Source organism: Oncorhynchus clarkii, chromosome 4, assembly GCF_045791955.1.
Source record: "Oncorhynchus clarkii lewisi isolate Uvic-CL-2024 chromosome 4, UVic_Ocla_1.0, whole genome shotgun sequence".
Lineage (NCBI taxonomy): Eukaryota > Metazoa > Chordata > Actinopteri > Salmoniformes > Salmonidae > Oncorhynchus > Oncorhynchus clarkii.
Genome location: NC_092150.1, coordinates 67,766,956 through 67,787,163, shown reverse-complemented (window position 1 = coordinate 67,787,163; position 20,208 = coordinate 67,766,956). Strand labels below are relative to the sequence as shown.

Genomic DNA, 20,208 nt, shown 5'->3' with positions numbered 1-20,208 from the left:
TTTCCTGACCCTGAAATCTGGGGACAGGTAGCACGTCCGTAACCAGCCATAAAATAACTACCTGGTAGGTTTTGTGGGATTTGACACTCTTATGTAGGTGTCATAACCAGCTTTAAAAGAATGTTATATATGTCACAACAAGTGTAAGCATATGTGTCATGACAGTGTTATGACCATATTATGACAGGTTATGACACGTTATGCCCGCTGTTATGACATATTATGACATGGTTATGACCGCCATAATGTGTTATGACGCTGGGTGTCAAGTCGTGTTACCGCAGTTTCTTTCTGTTGAATGTCAAACATGAAAAGTCCTTAGTCAGAATAATCTCGGCAAATTCAACAATACATTTACTAGACGCTCTTATCCTAAGTAACTTACAGGAGCAATTAGGGTTAAGTGCCTTGCTCAAGGTCACATTGACTGATTTTTCACCTAGTCGGCTCGGGGATTTGAACCTGTGACCTTTTGGTTACTGGCCCAATGCTCTTAACCGCTAGGCTACCTGCTGCCCCAATGGAGTACAGTACTGCTACAATACAATACAGTGGGTCATTGACTAAGACAGTGTACCAGTGGGTCATTGACTAAGACAGTGTACCAGTGGGTCGTTGACTAAGACAGTGTACCAGTGGGTCATTGACTAAGACAGTGTACCAGTGGGTCATTGACTAAGACAGTGTACCAGTGGGTCATTGACTAAGACAGTGTACCAGTGGGTCGTTGACTAAGACAGTGTACCAGTGGGTCATTGACTAAGACAGTGTACCAGTGGGTCGTTGACTAAGACAGTGTACCAGTGGGTCGTTGAATAAGACAGTGTACCAGTGGGTTGTTGACTAAGACAGTGTACCAGTGGGTCATTGACTAAGACAGTGTACCAGTGGGACGTTGACTAAGACAGTGTACCAGTGGGTCATTGACTAAGACAGTGTACCAGTGGGTCATTGACTAAGACAGTGTACCAGTGGGTCGTTGACTAAGACAGTGTACCAGTGGGTCATTGACTAAGACAGTTTACCAGGGGGTCGTTGACTAAGACGGTGTACCAGTGGGTCGTTGACTAAGACAGTGTACCAGTGGGTCGTTGACTAAGACAGTGTACCAGTGGGTCGTTGACTAAGACAGTGTACCAGTGGGTCGTTGACTAAGACGGTGTACCATGGCTTCTACTCCCCGGTGGAGGATATTAGTATACAGGGATTTAACATCAAGCCATAATCATCTCCCCATCAAAATTGTCCAATGTCTTAAGGGTGTTAATCATGTCGGTAGAATAGCGTACATATGCAGGGTGTCACCACACTGGGTTTTAGAAAGAAATCTATAAAAGCAGAATTTTTCACTATCGGAGTGGGGGGGGGGGGGGTTTATTCACCCAATGCTTGTCTCAGTTCTTCAGGGACATTATTGTAGACTCTGTGTTGTTGTTTTCTATTCCGTATCTGAGACATCTTTTTCCACCAATCTGCAGTATGTTAAAAAGTCTCTCATTGCTGCTTGATGGGAAGTATGGTTTCTTCTCCGGTTGTGTGTGTAAGAGTAATCCTGATCGCCTCCATACCTCTACACGATGGATGTGTTCTATTGTGTAATCGGTATGAATCTCTTAAACACTCTAGTATGTCGACAATATTGGTCCCTGTGTTTAGCATGTTGCCATAGCCACCATATGGTCTCCTCAACTCCTTCCCAGAAGGGTTCACTTTCACATTCAATCTCACAACCCACTATCCAGCATGGGAATCACGCCACGTAAGGCTTGGTGGTCTGTTACTAAACCACCATAGAGTAAGGTTCTGGAGATCCACTTGCATGGATACTTTACACCAGTTTTTCCTGGAATGATTGGGTTGGTCACGTCCTCATGGTGTGAGCAGTAAGCCTAGGCGCTGACAGTTCTGCATCGCACAGTTGCGTCATCGTCAACTCCTTTGTGAGTTTTTCCTGAACATGGGACTTGACCAGGGAGAATTCTAGGTCTTAGTTGCAGTATGGCCTGGAACTAGGGGCCTTGTTTTTCCTGGTCAGGTCAGGTGTTCAAAAACACTCATGGTCCTAGTTATGCAATATTTATTTTGTGTTGGCTAGGCCTGTGGAAGAGATGTGTTCTGACACAACAGAAGACCATGCCTCCTTGGGCCTCTTTTGAGACTCATCTGAGGAGTGAGATGTTGCCATAAACAGCTCCTAGTGGTGACCAAGCTTTTCTCCTCCGGGGAAAGTGTTGCTTGCTCTCTTTCAGAATACATATTCTTTGTGTGTTCCTCTTGGTCCTGAGCCTAAAAGGAGCTAGGGCGAGTCTTTGGGAACACAATGTTACCCACTTTCTCGTGCCAGATCTCCTCACTGTCTCCCGAAAAGAGAAACGCAAGGGGTACTTCATCTTGTCACCCTCTTGTCTAACTTGACGACACCAAAGAAAGCAGCTCTCGTTGTGTCCACATCGTCTGTACTGGACTATCAAGGGTTTGCACTCAAGAAAGGGATCAGATCATGTTACATCGCGTACTTTATGCATAGTTTATTTCGTCACTAGCGAGATTGAGTATGCAGCACACTGTGTGCTCAAGTCCTCATATGCAATCTACAATAAGTCAGTCTGGCCCAGCTAAAGCCTTGTGTCACTTGGAAGGTCAGTTAAGATGGATCAGCCATGTCCTAGTCATTCCTGTCTGTCCTCTGTAGTGGCATGTTGTACACAGTCAGTCAGTACCTCCTGGTTGGGAATGCTGTGTGAGTGTTCTGGAACATAGTATCTGGAATCTCCAGTGAAAACAATGTAGGAACAGAACACAGGCTGTTTCTGATTAACATTCTGAGTGCAGAGAGAGCACAGGACAATACAGCTCGGAGTTGGAACGCTGAACACTAGAAGCTGCTCTAAATTCCCTGTGTACTTCTGCTGTGTACTTTACTTTAGGCCAGGAATTATCATTTTGTGTCTTTAGCATGTGTCAATGTGTCAATTGTTTTCAATTAAAATTGTCAAAAATAAACAAAAATTGCTTCTTAGCAAAGAGCAATTTCACAAGCAATAATTTTGCTAGGCCTGCCTGGGTTTGGTCTGAGTGGGGAGGGGAAAACTGAAAACTAGCTGTTTTTGGCAGAGAAGTTTGGAACTCACATTCTTATTGGTCTATTAATTAATTTACCGCCTGGTGATGTCACCAAAACAGACTGAAATTTCAGGTGATCTTTTCAAACAGCTCTTACACTAAAAGGGCATTATCATCATTTTCGTAACTTCACAATATTATTACAACCTCATAGTGTGGAAATATATATAAAACACAGGAAATCACGTTTTTGACTGCAATGGGCCTTTAATGAGTTTCAGTGGACTGGTCTTTTTCATACAGTGTCATTTTTCTGGGTCGTCTTTGTTTATGATGAGTGTTATTCTTCGCCGTGTTACTTGTGCTAGGTTGAACTATGTTGATGTTGCATAACCCCATAGCAACAGTTAGCAAAATGGCACCTCGTGCTCTTACCAGGCTTCCCTCTATTGGGAACTTTGGGTGGAGCAGTAGGTTTCCTTTCACCATTTGAGCACCATCACTTTCCAACACATCACTTCTGATACACAAAACACTTTGCAAGATCAGCTCAATTCCCTCCACTCCTCTGTCCATGGACTAAGTTTGGATGGTCCTACGTCAGAACATTAGATAATTGTTTAACCTTCAGACAGATCATTGTCCTCTGTAGTGGAAAGTATTCAGATACCCTGCCAATGAGTCAACCCTGTGTCATGTTCTCAATGTGATATACCGACTATAAATAGCTTTGCAGGGGGAAAATGTAGTCATGAATAATCTGCTGCACTGTGTACAGTATGTGTGTGTGTGTGTGTGTGTGTGTGTGCATATCTTTCTCATTCTGCAGTCAGAATGTATACGATTATGGGATTCTGTGGAGTTTCTAGAGGTTATATGAGTCATATGCATTCATTTCCCCTACTCTTAAAGTAATATGACACTTCACACTACGGTAGAGAATGTCCAATACATTCTACGGTAATCTCAGTATTTAGGGACTTTGCTTTGAAATACGGTAACAGTCAGTAACTGCTTTAAAATATGGTAACAGCCAGTATCTGCTTTGAAATACGATAACAGTCAGTAACTGCTTTGAAATACGGTAACAGTCAGTCAATGTGAAATACAATATGCCTCAGGCTACTGCCAGTCTTCACTATCACTGGAGGAGAAAATGGTCGATCTACAGGAATGTTTCTGCGAGGTCATTGCCATTTCCTCAATGTATTTTGTATTGCCTTGGATAAGAGCAGCTGTGGTGCATGATCACCTAGATACGCCTCTGGAAGCTCCTCCAGACTTGTAACGGGCCTCGCTAACAAAAGGTGCCATCACTCACTCATTCCCACCCTGTCAACTCCTGCTCATCCACTCTAACATCAGCCCCATGCCACGTCCTTCTGACATCTAATCTAACACCCTCTTTCCCATCAGGGCCGGCCCTAGACATAAGCGACATAAGCGCCCGCTTAGGGCCCTGCGGACGCCAGCCCCCCCCCCCCCCCCCCAAAAATATATATATACAGTACCAGTCAAAAGTTTGGACGCACCAACTCATTCCAGGGTTTTTTACTATTTTACTACATTGTAGAATAATAGTGAAGACATAAACTATTAGTAGTAGCCAGAACAGTGTTAATACAAATCAAAATATATTTTAGATTTTAGATTCTTCAAAGTAGCCACCCTTTGTCTTGATGACAGCTTTGCACACTTGGCATTCTCTCAACCAGCTTCAGGAGGTAGTCACCTGGAATGCATTTCAATTAATAGGTCTGCCTTGATAAAAGTTATTTTATGGAATTTCTTTCCTTCTTAATGTATTTGAGCCAATCAGTTGTGTTGTGACAAGGTAGGGGGGTATACAGAAGTTAGCCCTATTTGGTAAAAGACCAAGTCCATATTATGGCATGAACAGCTCAAATAAGCAAAGAGAAACAAAGTCTATCATTACTTTAAGACATGAAGGTCAGTCAAACCAGAACATTTCAAGAACTTTGAAAGTTTCTTCAAGTGCAGTCACAAAAAGCATAAAACGCTATGATGAAACTGGCTGTCATGAGGACAGCCACAGGAAAGGAAGACGCAGAGTTACCTCTGCTGCAGAATGTGTTCATTAGAGTTACCAGCCTCAGAAATTGCAGCCAAATAAATGCTTCACAGAGTTCAAATAACAGATACATCTCAACATCAACTGGTCAGAGGAGACTGCATGAATCAGAACTTCATGGTCTAATTGCTACAAAGAAACCAGAAGAAGAGATTAGCTTAGGCAAAAAAAACACAAGCAATGGACATTAGACTGGTGGAAATCTGTCCTTTGGTCTGATGAGTCCACATTTGAGATTTTTGGTTCCAACCACCATGTCTTTGTGAGACGCAGAGTAGGTGAACTGATGATCTCTGCATGTGTTGTTCCCACAGTGAAGCATGGAGGAGGAGGTGTGATCATGTGGGCGTGCTTTGCTGGTGACACTGTCAGTGATTTTTTTCAAATTCAAGGCACACTTAACCAGCATGGCTACCACAGCATTATGCAGCGATACACCATTCCATCTGGTTTGTGCTTAGTGGGACTATCATTGTTTTTCAATAGAACAATGACCCAACACACCTCCAGGCTGTGTAAGGGCTATTTGACCAAGAAGGAGAGTGATGGAGTGCTGCATCAGATGACCCGGCCTCCACAATCACCCGAACTCAACCCAATTGAGATGGTTTGGGATGAGTTAGACCGCAGAGTGAAGAAAAGCAGCCAACAAGTGCTCAGCATATGTCGGAACTCTTCCTTCTTCTCCTTGGAAAAGCATTCCTCATGAAGCTGGTTGAGAGAATGCCAAGAGTGTGCAAAGCTGTCATCAAGGCAAAGGGTGGCTACATTGAAGAATCTCAAATATAAAATAGATATTAATTTATTTAACACTTTTTTTGGTTTGTACTAGGGCTGTGGTGGTCATGAAATCAGCCGGTGATTGTCAAGCAAATAACGGTTGTTCTCACGGTAATTGACCGTTAATTAACATGAACACACATAGCCTACAAACCATTTAAAAAAGTCTAATAAATCCATGTAATATAGCCTACACCTTCACAATAAATCTATCCAATAAATCTAAAGAAACATGATATGAAGAATATGTAGTCTATTTCTGAAGAACAGAATAGCATACTCTGAGTTGTCCTAATGTTAGGTCCTGATGTCTGTAAGCCAAATGGCTGTGGGCTACACTAGTTCATTTAGCAGACAAGGTTTGTTTACAATTCCGTGGCATTATTTTATATTATTTTGTAGTATGAAGAATACAATTGTACAAAGCTGAATAAAACATAAATATTTTCTCCAAATGATTTGAGGGAGTGCGCACATGCGGCTCTTCTGTGTTGAGTGGTTAACAAAGAAATAGGTATTCCTATATGCTTAATTTAGAGTTATTAATGTAACTTAAGTTGTTCTACAAACTTGGGCTATATGTTTTGATTTTAAATACATTGTAAGGCTGCATGATGAGACTAATGATGAATTGAAAAATGTTGCTTGAAAGGAACTAGCTTTGCTTTGTTCTTTAAGCAGGATGTACACACTCAAATCGTCTCTCATTCACAATCTGACAAGCACTTGATAATGCCTCAAATTTCACTGCGGCCGTAATGCACCCTAAATAAGCGCTCTGTTGTGCTTCTCTCCCTGAATATGCTACGCAATCCGAAGCCCTCTCACTTACATGGCTCTATGTCACCTGATCGGGTCTTTCTCACAGGCTACAAGTGAAGACAGACACATCGGGGATACAACTGCCCCCGTCCTTATTCAATTCCGAGGTGCATATTGAAGATATTGGAAGAACTGTCCATATTTACTTTTCGTCAGCCAACAAGATGAGTAGGCCTAACGAACAGCAAAAGCACTAGCCCTATGTCAATCTACTATCCCCCATAGTACATAAGTCGACCTATTCTGTTCTGTGCGAGAAATAAATATTCCAAACATAGTCTGGGACATTTGTGGGATATGATAGATCCCAAATTAATACAACCACAAGCATCAAAAACACTTTTTTATGCAATGTATCTGACGCAACAGATCAGAACGTTTAGCTTAAAATGTTGATAAACTATTAGTACAGCAAGCGCAAATGTTCCATTAGTGAAAAACACCATTATCAAAAGTGACTGCAAATGCACCTGTGCATGTAATGCTTTTATTATAAAGGTGCATTTTTATGGTGAAAATGATCTCCAAATGTGAAACTCACTCGCTGCTTATATATGCCAGTTAGGCTCTACACCCCTTGTAAAGCAGATTAATGTGCTTAATTTTAAGAAGTTAAGTAGTCACTTTAGTTGTGATACAAACCTTATTAAAACATATAGGCCTATGGGCTAGGCTGCATGATGTGTGTGACTATGATGAAAAATAATAAAAAATTAAAAAGCGTTGTTTCTTAAACTGGGCATCATTCACAAGTGATAATATGTCATTCACAAGTGATAGGCTAATATTATCCCCCATCAGACTATTTTTGATTTAATCTTGTCTTTACATATAGTAAATAATACATGTGTGACATTTGTTTTGATTTGGACCATTATCATGCACCTGTTTCAAAACATTTTCATGCCAGCCAGGTAGACTATACTCCTGTTGTAAAGAGAAGCAATGTGCTTCATATTAGGAAGGTTGATAAATACATTTAGTAGGCCTAGTCTATAGAAAGCTGATGGGATCCTCGTCTTTTTATTAGTGGCCATCACTCTGTTTTCTCCCGCAATTGCATAGCTTATAGAAATGTTGCACAACATGAGCTCATGGGCTCTCATGAAGTGTTTGATTAGATTTTTTAACACATTTGCATTGATGTCAGAGTGATTAGAGGGACAATGGAGTGCTGAGTACCAGGCAGTTAGGACGTTTGGTAGGCTACTATCGACCAACAGCAGCATCAGAGCTTGGAGAAGCCTAATTACCCTGACTAAACGGTCATGACTCTTGACCGCCCTTGTGGTAGTAATACGGTCCCCGCAACAGCCCTAGTTCCTACATGATTCCATATGTGTTATTTCATTCTACAATGTAGAAAATAGTCAAACAAAGAAAAACCCTTGAACGAGTAGGTGTGTCCAAACCTTTGACTGGTACTGTGTATTTATATATTTTTATGAACTCAGTTGGGGTCTCAAATTACTTTTGAGAGTTACAATAGTAGAATACAGGAGGTGCAATTTCGAAATTTGTTTGTGAATCAGCAACTTTTTCTCTTGTTTTGTCAGTCACTAACAGTCACTCATTTAGTTGACAGAATAGTGGGAAGTTAGTCTAGCCAGCTGTCTAAAATTGTAGTAATGTAACGTTCTGAGTGTAGTGGGTGAGAAGTCAGACGCAGGAAGCAGAGAGTTCAGGGGAGTGCTACTTTAATGCACAAAAACGGCGAACATAAGCCAACACCACGAAAACACAGGGCGTATAACACAACAAACGCCCCAAACAGGGGGACTTAAACTGTCCAGCAAAAACCCACGAAATGGGAAAAACACGTAACCCACAGACGTGCACACAAGTTTACACAAAACAGAAGGTCACAATAATTAATCCCGCACAAGGAACCAGGCGGGCCGGCTGACTAATAAAGCCTCACGAATTATACCCAACTCAAAACAGGTGCACTCAATAAACACATAAGGAGGGGGAGGAAATAATCAGTGGCAGCTACTAGGCCGGCGACGACGACCGCCGAGCGCCACCCGAACGGGAAGGGGAGCCACCTTCGGTCGGAGTCGTGACAAGTAATCATGGTCGAATTACCGACCGGCCATGCAGGGCACATGCCCAGGGGCCCTGACCTCCAGGGAACGCCCACTGATTTTGCTTGTCACTCTCGCTCACATATCATCATAACATGGCATAAATCATGGCAAAATGTGGAGAATTGCAGGAAATTAGCTCTAAAATGGCAAAATATCTCTCTGCCCCTGTGACGTGGAGAGGTAGGGCCCAGGAGCAGAGAAGAGAATCAGACGAGGAATCAGTAGTTTAGAATAAACGTGCCTCAATAACTTACTCTGAAAAGTTCAACAGTAGGTACGAAGTAAAACTAGGGAAAACAACAAACACTATGACTTAATAACTCATTAGGAGACAAACGCACACTACAAACAAATCAAGCTTCTGCAAAGGCTAACTGAAAACACACCTCTTTAAAAGGAAATCTTAATTAGTAACTGAAAACACGTGTCATATTCTCTAGGGCAGTCTCTGTCGCCCTCTGGTGACAGGTGGAACCATGACAGCACACCCCTTCTAGGAGCGGCTCCAGCCGGGGAGCCAGGGCAATCACCTCATAGTTGGTTGAAGTCCCGAACAAGTCCCGGTCCAGGATGTCCCGGGCAGGTACCCACGCCCGCTCCTCGGGTCCATAGCCCTTCCAGTCCACCAGGTACTGCAGGGTGCCCCGAACCCAAACTGGCACTCAAATGGAGACAGTCCAGTGGACAAGTTCAGCAGTATGTTGTGAGCATATTTGGCCCAGAAGAGGAACTTGTTCCAGTTGGTGGCCTGAAGGGAGACAAAACAGCGGAGGAAATTCTCCAGCTCCTGGTTGACCCGCTCAGTCTGCACATTCGACTGTGGGTGGAACCAAGAGGAGAGACCCATCAATACCCCCAACAGGGAGCAGAAGGCTTTCCAATACCACGTGACGAACTGGGGGACACGGTCTGAGACAATGTCCTGGGAGAGTCCATGTAGTCGAAAAGACATGGTTAATCATGAAGTCGGCTGTCTCACTTAACTGCCAAGAGCTCCCAGTTGCCTACATCGTAGTTGCGTTCCGCTGGCGAAAACCGCTTGGAGAAAAAGCCACATGGGTGCAGTTTCTTGATCCCCCTTTTTCGCTGTAAATGGAAAGTCCCTGCTCCAGTATCCGAGGCGTCCACCTTTACCATGAAGGGACGAGCAGGGTCAGGATGAGCGAGGATGGGTCCAGAGGTGAAACATCCCTTGAGCTCCTCGAATGCCCTGTCAGCCTCGGGGGGGTCGAGCAAAAATGGATCTGGGATTGATGGGTTTGGGCCGTGAGAGGCGCAGCCACAGCACCAAGTTGCGAAAGAAATTCTGGAAAAATTGGCAAACCCGATGAACCGCAGAACTTGTTTGAGTGAAGCGGGACGGGGCCAGTCGGTGATGACCTTAACCTTTACGGGATAATGTATCCCAGGAAGGAGACTTGGGAAACATGTAACTCACACTTCTCTATTTTGATGTATAGCTGATTCTGCAGGAGGTGTCTCAGGACTTAGCAGACGTGCAGGATGTGTTCTGGAAGGGTCTTGGAGAAGATCAGGATGTCGTCAAGGTAAACAAAGACGAAATGATTCAACGTGTCCCTAAGAGTGTCATTGACCAATGCTTGGAAGACTGCTGGTGAGTTTGATAATCCGAATTGCATGACTAAATATTCACAGTGGACACTAGGGGTGTTAAAGGCAGTTTTCCATTAATCTCCCTCCCTGATTCTCACCAGATTGTCAGTGTTGCAGAGGTCCAGTTTGGTGAAAAATCAGGCCCCTTGGGCCAGATCCAAGGCAAAGGACATCAGTGGTAGGGTGTAACGATTCTTAATCGTAATCCTGTTCAGCCCTGGGTAATCAATGCAAGGACACAAACCCCCATCTTTCTTTCCCACGAAGAAGAAGCTTGCGCAGGCTGGAGAAGTTGAGTAACAAATGACGCCCGCCTCCATCAACTTCCAAATGTAGTCGTCCATGGCTGCTACTTCAGGGTCCGAGAGGGAGTAAAGACGTTCCCGGGGAGGGGTGGAGCTGGGTAAGAGCTCTATGGCTCAGTCGACTGGGTGGTCGAAGACTCGTCCAACTCAGAAGTGATGGCTGATATGGAGCTGCAGGATGGTGGCTGCTGTTCCCACACCGCCGTTGCCCAAGCCAGGGATTTGCTCGAGAGTAAAGCGATGATCTTGACCTGATCGGTGTGAAACAAGGAGGGCTGTAGCTTGAAATCCAGAGAGCACTGAGTGAGGAACCTCTTGCATCTTCCTGGGTAGCCGTAATACTGCTCAGGGACTGGGCTCCTTGGTTCCCGGTGCAGGTTCCATTGGGGATCTACTGGGCGCTGAGACTCCTGGGTTGGGGGTGTTCAGTGGTTGGAGGGAGTCGGTAAGTGCCTAGAGAGTCACTCATATTTGGAATTGTTCTTGCTCCTGCCCCAGCAGGACTCCTTGGTGGGTTATAGCATTCTTGATCTGGTCGATCTGTGCTGGGTCCTTGTTGGGGCAGAAGCTTGCTGTGACGTGGTGAGGTAGGATACAGGAGCAGAGAAGAGAACCAGACTAGGAACCTTTGGTTTAGAATAAACGTAAATACTTTACTTGGAAAAAGTTCAACAGTAGGTACAAAGTAAAACTAGGGAAAACAACAAACACTATGACTTGATAACTCTCTCAGGAGACAAACGCACAAGGCAAATGAATCAAGCTTCTGCAAAGGGTAACAGAAATCACACCTCTCTAAAAGGAAATCATAATTAGTAACTGAAAATACCTTTGTCATTATAGTCTCTAAGGCGGTGTCTGCCGCCCTCTGGTGACAGGTGGAACCATGACAGCCCCATGGCAAAATGTGTATAATTGCAAGAAATTATCTCCGTTGTCAAGATTTTTGCTTAGGGCCCCCAAAAGGCTAGGCTGACATACACCCTTCACAATGTTTGATATGTTGATATGGACTCACCATTAGGGGGACAAGTGTCCAGAAAGCCTTCACTACCTAGCCACCACTCACAGCGCACACACACACACACACACACGCACACACACACACACACACACACACACACACACACACACACACACACACACACACACACACACACGCACACACACACACGCCCATGCAGATCACATCAGGGCCTCAGCCTCAATCTCTACCTCCCTCAGAATGACCTTTTTTTTAGTAAACTTCTCCTGAACAACGTGCATTATTCCACCACTAATGTACCTGAGCCATTTGCTTAACTAGGAGGTATGCGTACACTGGTCCTTTGGTAATGCATCAAGAAGGAGTATTTTTAGGAAACAATGTCTGTTCCAGCTCCAACAAAACCCTCCCTATACTTTCCTCTCTTCACCTCACTGTCCATGTATGTAAAGGAATGTCATTAATTGTTTTATACATTCACAGTGCCCTCTCGGCAGAAGAGTCTGAAGTATAACAGTCTAGGAAGTATTTTAATGGCATTAGGCCTATGTAAGTTAAAGCCCTAGTGATAGAACATAAACCTGACCCTGAGGGTGATTGATTGGTGGATAAGGTTTAATGTGTGATGGGTTCCATGATAAGTCAGCTCAGATCCACATACTGCCCTGCTAATGCTGCTGCTGCTTTCCATTCCATTGCTGATGGAGCACTGTCTTGCTCTGTGTGGTGTGGGTCTGTCTGAGGCTATAGACTACTGGAGATAGATAAATCATCTGAGCTGGAATGTTATTATACACAGAGGGAACCCAGTCTCATGTTCATGAGTTGTATGCAACACAGGGAGGGACATTGTCTGCTTTTGCCTTAGCTCTGGCTAGAAGTTGCTTCTAGGTACAGATCTAGGATCAGTTTGCCTCCCTAATCCTGACCTTAGACCATTAGGGAGAAGAATGCAAAAGTGACCCCTTATCAGTGTCTTATCAGCAACATCATCCCAAGGTGAAACTTTGAACACACTTCTTAAGCGGAGCAGCAATCTTTGCATGAATTCACACATCGCCCGACAACGCAGAGGGAAACTCTGCGTTAATGTGCTGATCCAAGGTACCTGGAGTGAGCCAGAGCCTCATCTACAGGACAGAGCTCTATTCCACAATCCCCTCACCGTCAGACGGGGGTGATACAGCAACATGAACTGAGCTGTCACCACTCATCTCCACCTCCCAGGCAGACACACACCAGTCCCAGCTGTCTGCTGCCAGGACACACACAAACACACATACACACACACTCCGCATCGGGAGCCTGCAACTCGCCACCGATCTCACACATACACTAACATGAAACAAGCTCTCAGACACATTTACCGGATTGGAAAGTGACTGTCTGAATGATCTTCCTGTCTCTACAGATCAGCTCTACCAAGGAAAGTCATATTGTCATCTGTCACCGGCTCTGAAAATATCAAGCTGCCAGAACGCTCTCTTTGTCAGAGACGACTATTGTATCTGACTGACTCAAATTGTTGTGAGTAGATGTTTTGATGAGAGTGAGATGTGACATCATGGAACTAAACTGTCAGACTAGTTTTAAACAGACATCTTGTAAACAATGTTACGTGGTCAGATTGTTTATTTGATGGAGCACTGCCTTGGCACAGAATGTATCCACTGACTAACAAAAGATCCATTGAATTGAATTTGAATTGCATGAACACACTCTCTGTAACCTGCCCATGCAGTCTCACTATTGCTGATCCTTCAAAGGAGGATATCGTGGCTGTCTTCAAACAAGAGAGAGATAAATGAAATCCCTATGTGTTCTAGTGTTTTTTTTATATACATGCGCTGCTAATCAATTTACAGTAAATCTATTTTCAGGTCCACAGCTAAGAACCAGATGTTCCCTTTAAAAGTGCTTATTTTCATACTCTGCTGGCTAGATGTGGCGGCTCATTTAGAAGCTGCTAGAATAGCGTTTTAGCTCAGCACCATGTGGAAAGAGGGAGGGAAATAGCCCATGTACTCTGCTACGCTCTCTCTTTAAGGCTGTATTTAAAGTCTGCTAGTTATGATGGAACAACGTCTAATTTGGGAAAAGTACCTGTCATATAACTTAACTGAGATGGGAGATTTCCATTGTGGTTTAACGTATGAATTCACAGAATTCAGTGTTTGTCACAATCATCTACAGTAGAAGTCGGAAGATTACATACACTTACTTAGGCTGAAGTCATTACAACTCATTTTTCAACCACTCCACAAATGTCTTGTTAACAAATTATAGTTTTGGGAAGTTGCTTAGGACATCTACTTTGTGCTTGACAAAAGTAATTTTTCCAACAATTGTTTACAGATTGTTTATTTCACTTATAATTCACTGTATGACATTTCCAGTGGGTCAGAAGTTTACATACACTAAGTTGACTGTGCCTTTAAACAGCTTGGAAAATTCCAGAAAATGATGTCATCGCTGTAGAAGCTTCTGATAGGCTAATTGACATAATTTGAGTCAATTGGAGGTGTACCTGTGGATGTATTTCAAGGCCTACCTTCAAACTTTGCTTGACATCACGGGAAAATCAAAAGATACCAGCCACGACCTCAGAATTTTTCTTGTAGACCTCCACAAGTCTGGTTCCTCCTTGGGAGCAATTTCCAAAAGCCTGAAGGTAGCACGTTCCTCTGTACAAACAATAGTACGCAAGTATAAACAACATGGGACCACGCAGCCGTCATACCGCTCAGGAAGGAGACGCGTTCTGTCTCCTACAGATGAACGTACTTTGGTGCGAAAAGTGCAAATCAATCCCAGAACAACAGCAAAAGTCCTTGTGAAGATGCTGGAGGAAACCGGTACAAAATTATCTATATCCACAGTAAAACGAGTCCTATATCAACATACCCTGAAAGGCCGCTCATCAAGGAAGAAGCCACTGCTCCAAAACCGCCATAAAGAAGCCAGACTACGGTTTGCAACTGCACATGGAGAAATGTCCTCTGGTCTGATGAAACAAAAATAGAACTGTTTGGCTGTAATGACCATTGTTTTGTTTGGAGGGAAAAGGGGGAGGCTTGCAAGCTGAAGAACACCATCCCAACCGTGAAGCACGGGGGTGGCAGCATCATGTTGTGGGGGTGGTTTGCTGCAGGAGGGACTGGTTGCACTTCACAAAATAGATGGATTCATGATGCGGGAAAATGATGTGGATATATTGAAGCAACATCTCAAGACATCAGTCAGGAAGTTATAGCTTGGTCGCAAATGGGTCTTCCAAATGGACAATGACCCCAAGCATACTTCCAAAGTTGCGGCAAAATGGCTTAAGGACAACAAAGCCAAAGTATTGGAGTGGCCATCACAAAGCCCTGACCTCAATCCCAAAGAACGGCAGAACTGAAAAAGTGTGTGCGAGCAAGGAGGCCTACTAAGGCTCTCCAGAGGGTAGTGAGGTCTGCACAACGCATCACCGGGGGCAAACTACCTGCCCTCCAGGACACCTACACCACCCGATGTCACAGGAAGGCCATAAAGATCATCAAGGACATCAACCACCCGAGCCACTGCCTGTTCACCCCGCTATCATCCAGAAGGCGAGGTCAGTACAGGTGCATCAAAGCTGGGACCGAGAGACTGAAAAACAGCTTCTATCTCAAGGCCATCAGACTGTTAAACAGCCACCACTAACATTGAGTGGCTGCTGCCAACACACTGACACTGACTCAACTCCAGCCACTTTAATAATGGGAATTGATGGGAAATGATGTAAATATATCACTAGCCACTTTAAACAATGCTACCTTATATAATGTTACTTACCCTACATTATTCATCTCATATGCATACGTATATACTGTACTCTATATCATCGACTGTATCCTTATGTAATACATGTATCACTAGCCACTTTAACTATGCCACTTTGTTTACATACTCATCTCATATGTATATACTGTACTCGATACCATCTACTGTATCTTGCCTATGCTGCTCTGTACCATCACTCATTCATATATCCTTATGTACATATTCTTTATCCCCTTACACTGTGTACAAGACAGTAGTTTTGGAATTGTTAGTTAGATTACTTGTTGGTTATTACTGCATTGTCGGAACTAGAAGCACAAGCATTTCGCTACACTCGCATTAACATCTGCTAACCATGTGTATGTGACAAATAAAATTTGATTTGATTTGATTTAACCTGACTCAGTTACACCAGCTCTGTCAGGAGGAATGGGCCAAAATTTACCCAACTTATTGTGGCAAGCTTGTGGAAGGCTACCTGAAACATTTGACCCAAGTTAAACCATTTAAAGGCAATGCTACCAAATACTAATTGAGTGTATGTAAACTTCTGACCCACTGGGAATGTGATGAAGGAAATAAAACCTGAAATAAATAATTCTCTCTACTATTATTCTGACATTTCACATTCTTAAAATAAAGTGGTGATCCTAACTGACCTAAGACAGGGACTTTTTACTAGGGTTAAATGTCAGGAATTGTGAAAAACTGAGTTTAAATGTATTTGGCTAAGGTGTATGTGAACTTTCGACTTCAACTGTATACTGTCCACTTGTCCTGTGAATGACCTGGTCTAAGAACTCTATCTGCTGGGGTCATCCTGGGGTCATGAGGTGGGGCCATAGAGGACAGACAGCTCTCTAGAACATAGCTACAGTAACAAATCAAATTTTATTTGTCACATACACATGGTTAGCAGATGTTAATGTGAGTGTAGCGAAATGCTTGTGCTTCTAGTTCAGACCATGCAGTAATATCTAACAAGTAATCTAACAATTTCACAACAACTACCTTATACACACAAGTGTAAAGGAACGAATAAGAATATGTACATACAAATATATGGATAAGCGATGGCCGAATGGCATAGGCAAGATGAGGTAGATGGTGTAGAGTACAGTATATATGAGATGAGTAATATAGGGTATGTAAACAGTATATAAAGTGGCATTGTTTAAAGTGACTAGTGATACATGTATTACATCCAATTTTTTATTATTATAGTGGCTAGAGATTTGAGTCAGTATGTTGGCAGCATCCACACAATGTTAGTGATGGCTGTTTAACAGTCTGATGAACAGAGATGTTGTGTCAGAGATCAGCCCTGAGGCTGTGGGAGAATTTCCCAGAACTGACTGTCTCCCCTCTTCTCCTCTTTCCCCTCGCTCTGCCTACCTCTGTATCTATATTCCCTCACTTTGTCTCTCTCCCCATCTCTCTTTTTCTCTCCTTTCTCTCTCGCTCTCTCTGTCCTCTCTCTCTCCTCGCTTTACGGAGCCCAGGGCAGGTCTGGGATGTGAGATTATCCTCAAATTAGACACCTTCATTAGCTCTGCTCTCCGGCAGGAAATTAATGCTAAACGAGCAGCTAGGCTAGATTCCACACACACACACACACACACACACACACACACACACACACACACACACACACACACACACACACACACACACACACACACACACACACACACACACACACACACTCTAATGATCTCACCAACATTAATGATAACAAAGCATCTATAGATAGGCTGAGTGAGTGACAGAGGGAAGTGCCACTCAACTTGACCTTTCTGTGGTGACACCTCTCCTTGAGGAACACACAGATCTATCAAGACTAGAGGAAACCAGCAGCACTAAGGAGGACAGGACAGACAGCTCCTTATCTCACTCTCTCTTGCTCTCCATCTCTCATCTGGCTAGGTTTAATGAATGGGAGGTTTATTGGTTAGGCAACAGAAAACATAGTATTGTCTGTGTAACCGATGTGAAATGTCACTCGCTCTGAGACCTTGAAGTAGTGGTTCCCCTTGCTCTGCAAGGGCCGCAGCTTTTGTGGAGCGATGGGTAACGATGCTTTGAGGGTGGCTGTTGTCGATGTGTGCAGAGAGTCCCTGGTTCGAGCCCAGGTAGGGGCGAGGAGAGGGACGGAAGCTATAGTGTTACATCTACACCCAGTAAAGAGACCTGCAGCATCCTCTGTCCATGATAAACAGCGTATTAACTGGAGAAAGGATTCTGTGTTTACTGGAGGAGGCTGCAGGGAACCTCACCCCAGACACGGCTTCATGTCTCCCTCTCCCTCTGTCTACTGTATTATTCATGCTTTGGCATTTACCACCTGAAACCATATTATGCACAACCTCATCTGTGGTTTGTTTTTGTCTCTCTATATTGGCTTTGTTCAGGAGATGTTCGAGGCCCTGTTCCTGGCCTACGATGAGCGGGTGACGTTTCAGCTGTTCAAGAGCTTCCGGCGTGTCCGCATCAACTTCAGCAACCCCAAAGCAGCCGCCAGCGCCAGGATAGAGCTGCACGAAACGCCCTTCAGAGGCAAGAAGCTCAAACTCTACTTTGCCCAGGTCAGTAGCTAAACAGTACAACGAGCAGGACTGACTGCCAACAGACTGGGACTTTGATTTACCCCCTATGTTAGTTCTGTTGTCTATTGCTGGAAGGAAAGGGCACATTAAAGTGATGCTCCAGAGCTTTTTATAATTTCAGCAGTAGTTTTTGAATGTAGTGCTCACGAGCCAACATGGGTCCCCAAAATAGAAAATGGAAAATGATGTGGATATATTGAAGCAACATCTCAAGACATCAGTCAGGAAGTTATAGCTTGGTCCAAATGGGTCTTCCAAATGGACATTCTTAAAATAAAGTGGTAATCCTAACTGACCTAAAACAGGGAATTTATACTAGGATTAAATGTCAGGAATTGTGAAAAACTGAGTTTAAATGTATTTGGCTAAGGTGTATGTAAACTTCTGACTTCAACTGTATATATATATATATGTACCAGTCAAAAGTTTGGACACACCTACTCATACTAGGGTTTTTCTTTATTTTTACTGTTTTCAAAATTGTAAAATAATAGTGAAGACAATAGTGAAGTTGAGATAATGCCAAGAGTGTGCAAAGCTGTCATCAAGGCAAAGGGTGGCTACATTGAAGAATCTCAAATCTCAAATATATTTTTTGGTTACCACATGATTCCGTATGTGTTATTTCATAGTTTTGATGACTTCACTATTATTCTACAATGTAGAAAAAGGTAAAAATAAAGAAAAACCCTTGAACGAGTAGGTGTGTCTTTTGACTGGTACTACAAATGTGTGTGTACACAAACTTTGGTTAGGGTGTGTAGTTTAGGGAAAAACTGTGTTTATGGAAAATAGTCTCATGTTTACATTTTGTCACTGATGCAGTGTGACTAATAATAATAAAACCCTCTCCTGTGTGTGTGTGTGTGTGTGTGTGTGTGTGTGTGTGTGTGTGTGTGTGTGTGTGTGTGTGTGAGTGAGTGTGTGTGCCCTCCTCCTTGCAGAAGCAGCTTGTGATTGCTCCACATTAGCCAATAGGCCTGTCTAATTCCTCTCCCAGTGGTTATCAGGGTCACAAGCACTCCGCTGAGGCAGAGAGAGAGAGATTAAGTCCATGACTTATATTCCTGTTAGAGGTAATATCTGCAGGGCCGGTGTGTTACGCTGTGCTGCCTGGAGGCTGGAGCACACAGACACTTCACATCACTCTGATGATCTACATGTGATCTGGACCTATTAGCTGTTAGTCAAGATGACAGGTCAGGTGGTGATGTGGCTCTGTAACCCAGTAGACTGGTGGAACAGGGAGGTCTGTAACCCAGTAGACTGGTGTTGGTCCTGGAGAATAGGGAGGTCTGTAACCCAGTAGACTAGTGTTGGTCCTGGGGAACAGGGAGGTCTGTAACCCAGTAGACTAGTGTTGGTCCTGGGGAACAGGGAGGTCTGTAACCCAGTAGACTGGTGTTGGTCCTGGGGAACAGGGAGGTCTGTAACCCAGTAGACTGGTGTTGTTCCTGGAGAACAGGGAGGTCTGTAACCCAGTAGACTGGTGTTGGTCCTGGAGAACAGGGAGGTCTGTAACCCAGTAGACTGGTGTTGGTCCTGGGGAACAGTGGAGAGTAACCCATGGCCCAGACAAGGATCCTTCCCAGTCAGTGCCCTTTAACCTCAGCTCTCTGGCTGGCTGAATCAGGTCTCAGCAGGACCCTTGGAACTAAGATGTGGAACTAACTGACTGTCTGGAGTGTAGAATCGTACAGCCTTGTCCTGAATTATTTCAAAAAAGCCAATCACTAAGAGACATCTGATTAAAACTGATTCACTAATAATTGGTCTGTATCCCCCCCCCCCTCTCTCTCCCTCTCTATCCCTCTGTCTCTCTATCCCTTCCTCCCTCAGGTCCAGAACCCAGTATCAGATGGTGATAACCTGCACCTGGCTCCTCCCCAGCCCTCTAAACAGTTCCTCATCTCCCCTCCCGGCTCGCCGCCCATTGGCTGGCAGCAGATAGACGAGACCACGCCCGTCATCAACTACGACCTGCTCTATGCTGTGGCCAAGCTGGGCCCCGGTGAGTCATACCACTAGTTACACACTACATCCT

General features: G+C 43.9%; 1 protein-coding gene across 2 annotated transcripts in view; it reads left to right on the top strand.

The window, feature by feature from the left end:
- The window catches only part of LOC139407163 (calcipressin-2-like), a 120,254-nt gene that overhangs the window by 79,642 nt on the left and 20,404 nt on the right, over nt 1–20,208 (top strand). For both annotated transcript variants that reach the window (XM_071150670.1, XM_071150672.1), the window contains 2 exons: nt 17,970–18,143; nt 20,004–20,175. In XM_071150670.1, the coding sequence (XP_071006771.1) occupies nt 17,970–18,143; nt 20,004–20,175 (346 nt within the window). The remainder of the gene's footprint in view (nt 1–17,969; nt 18,144–20,003; nt 20,176–20,208) is intronic.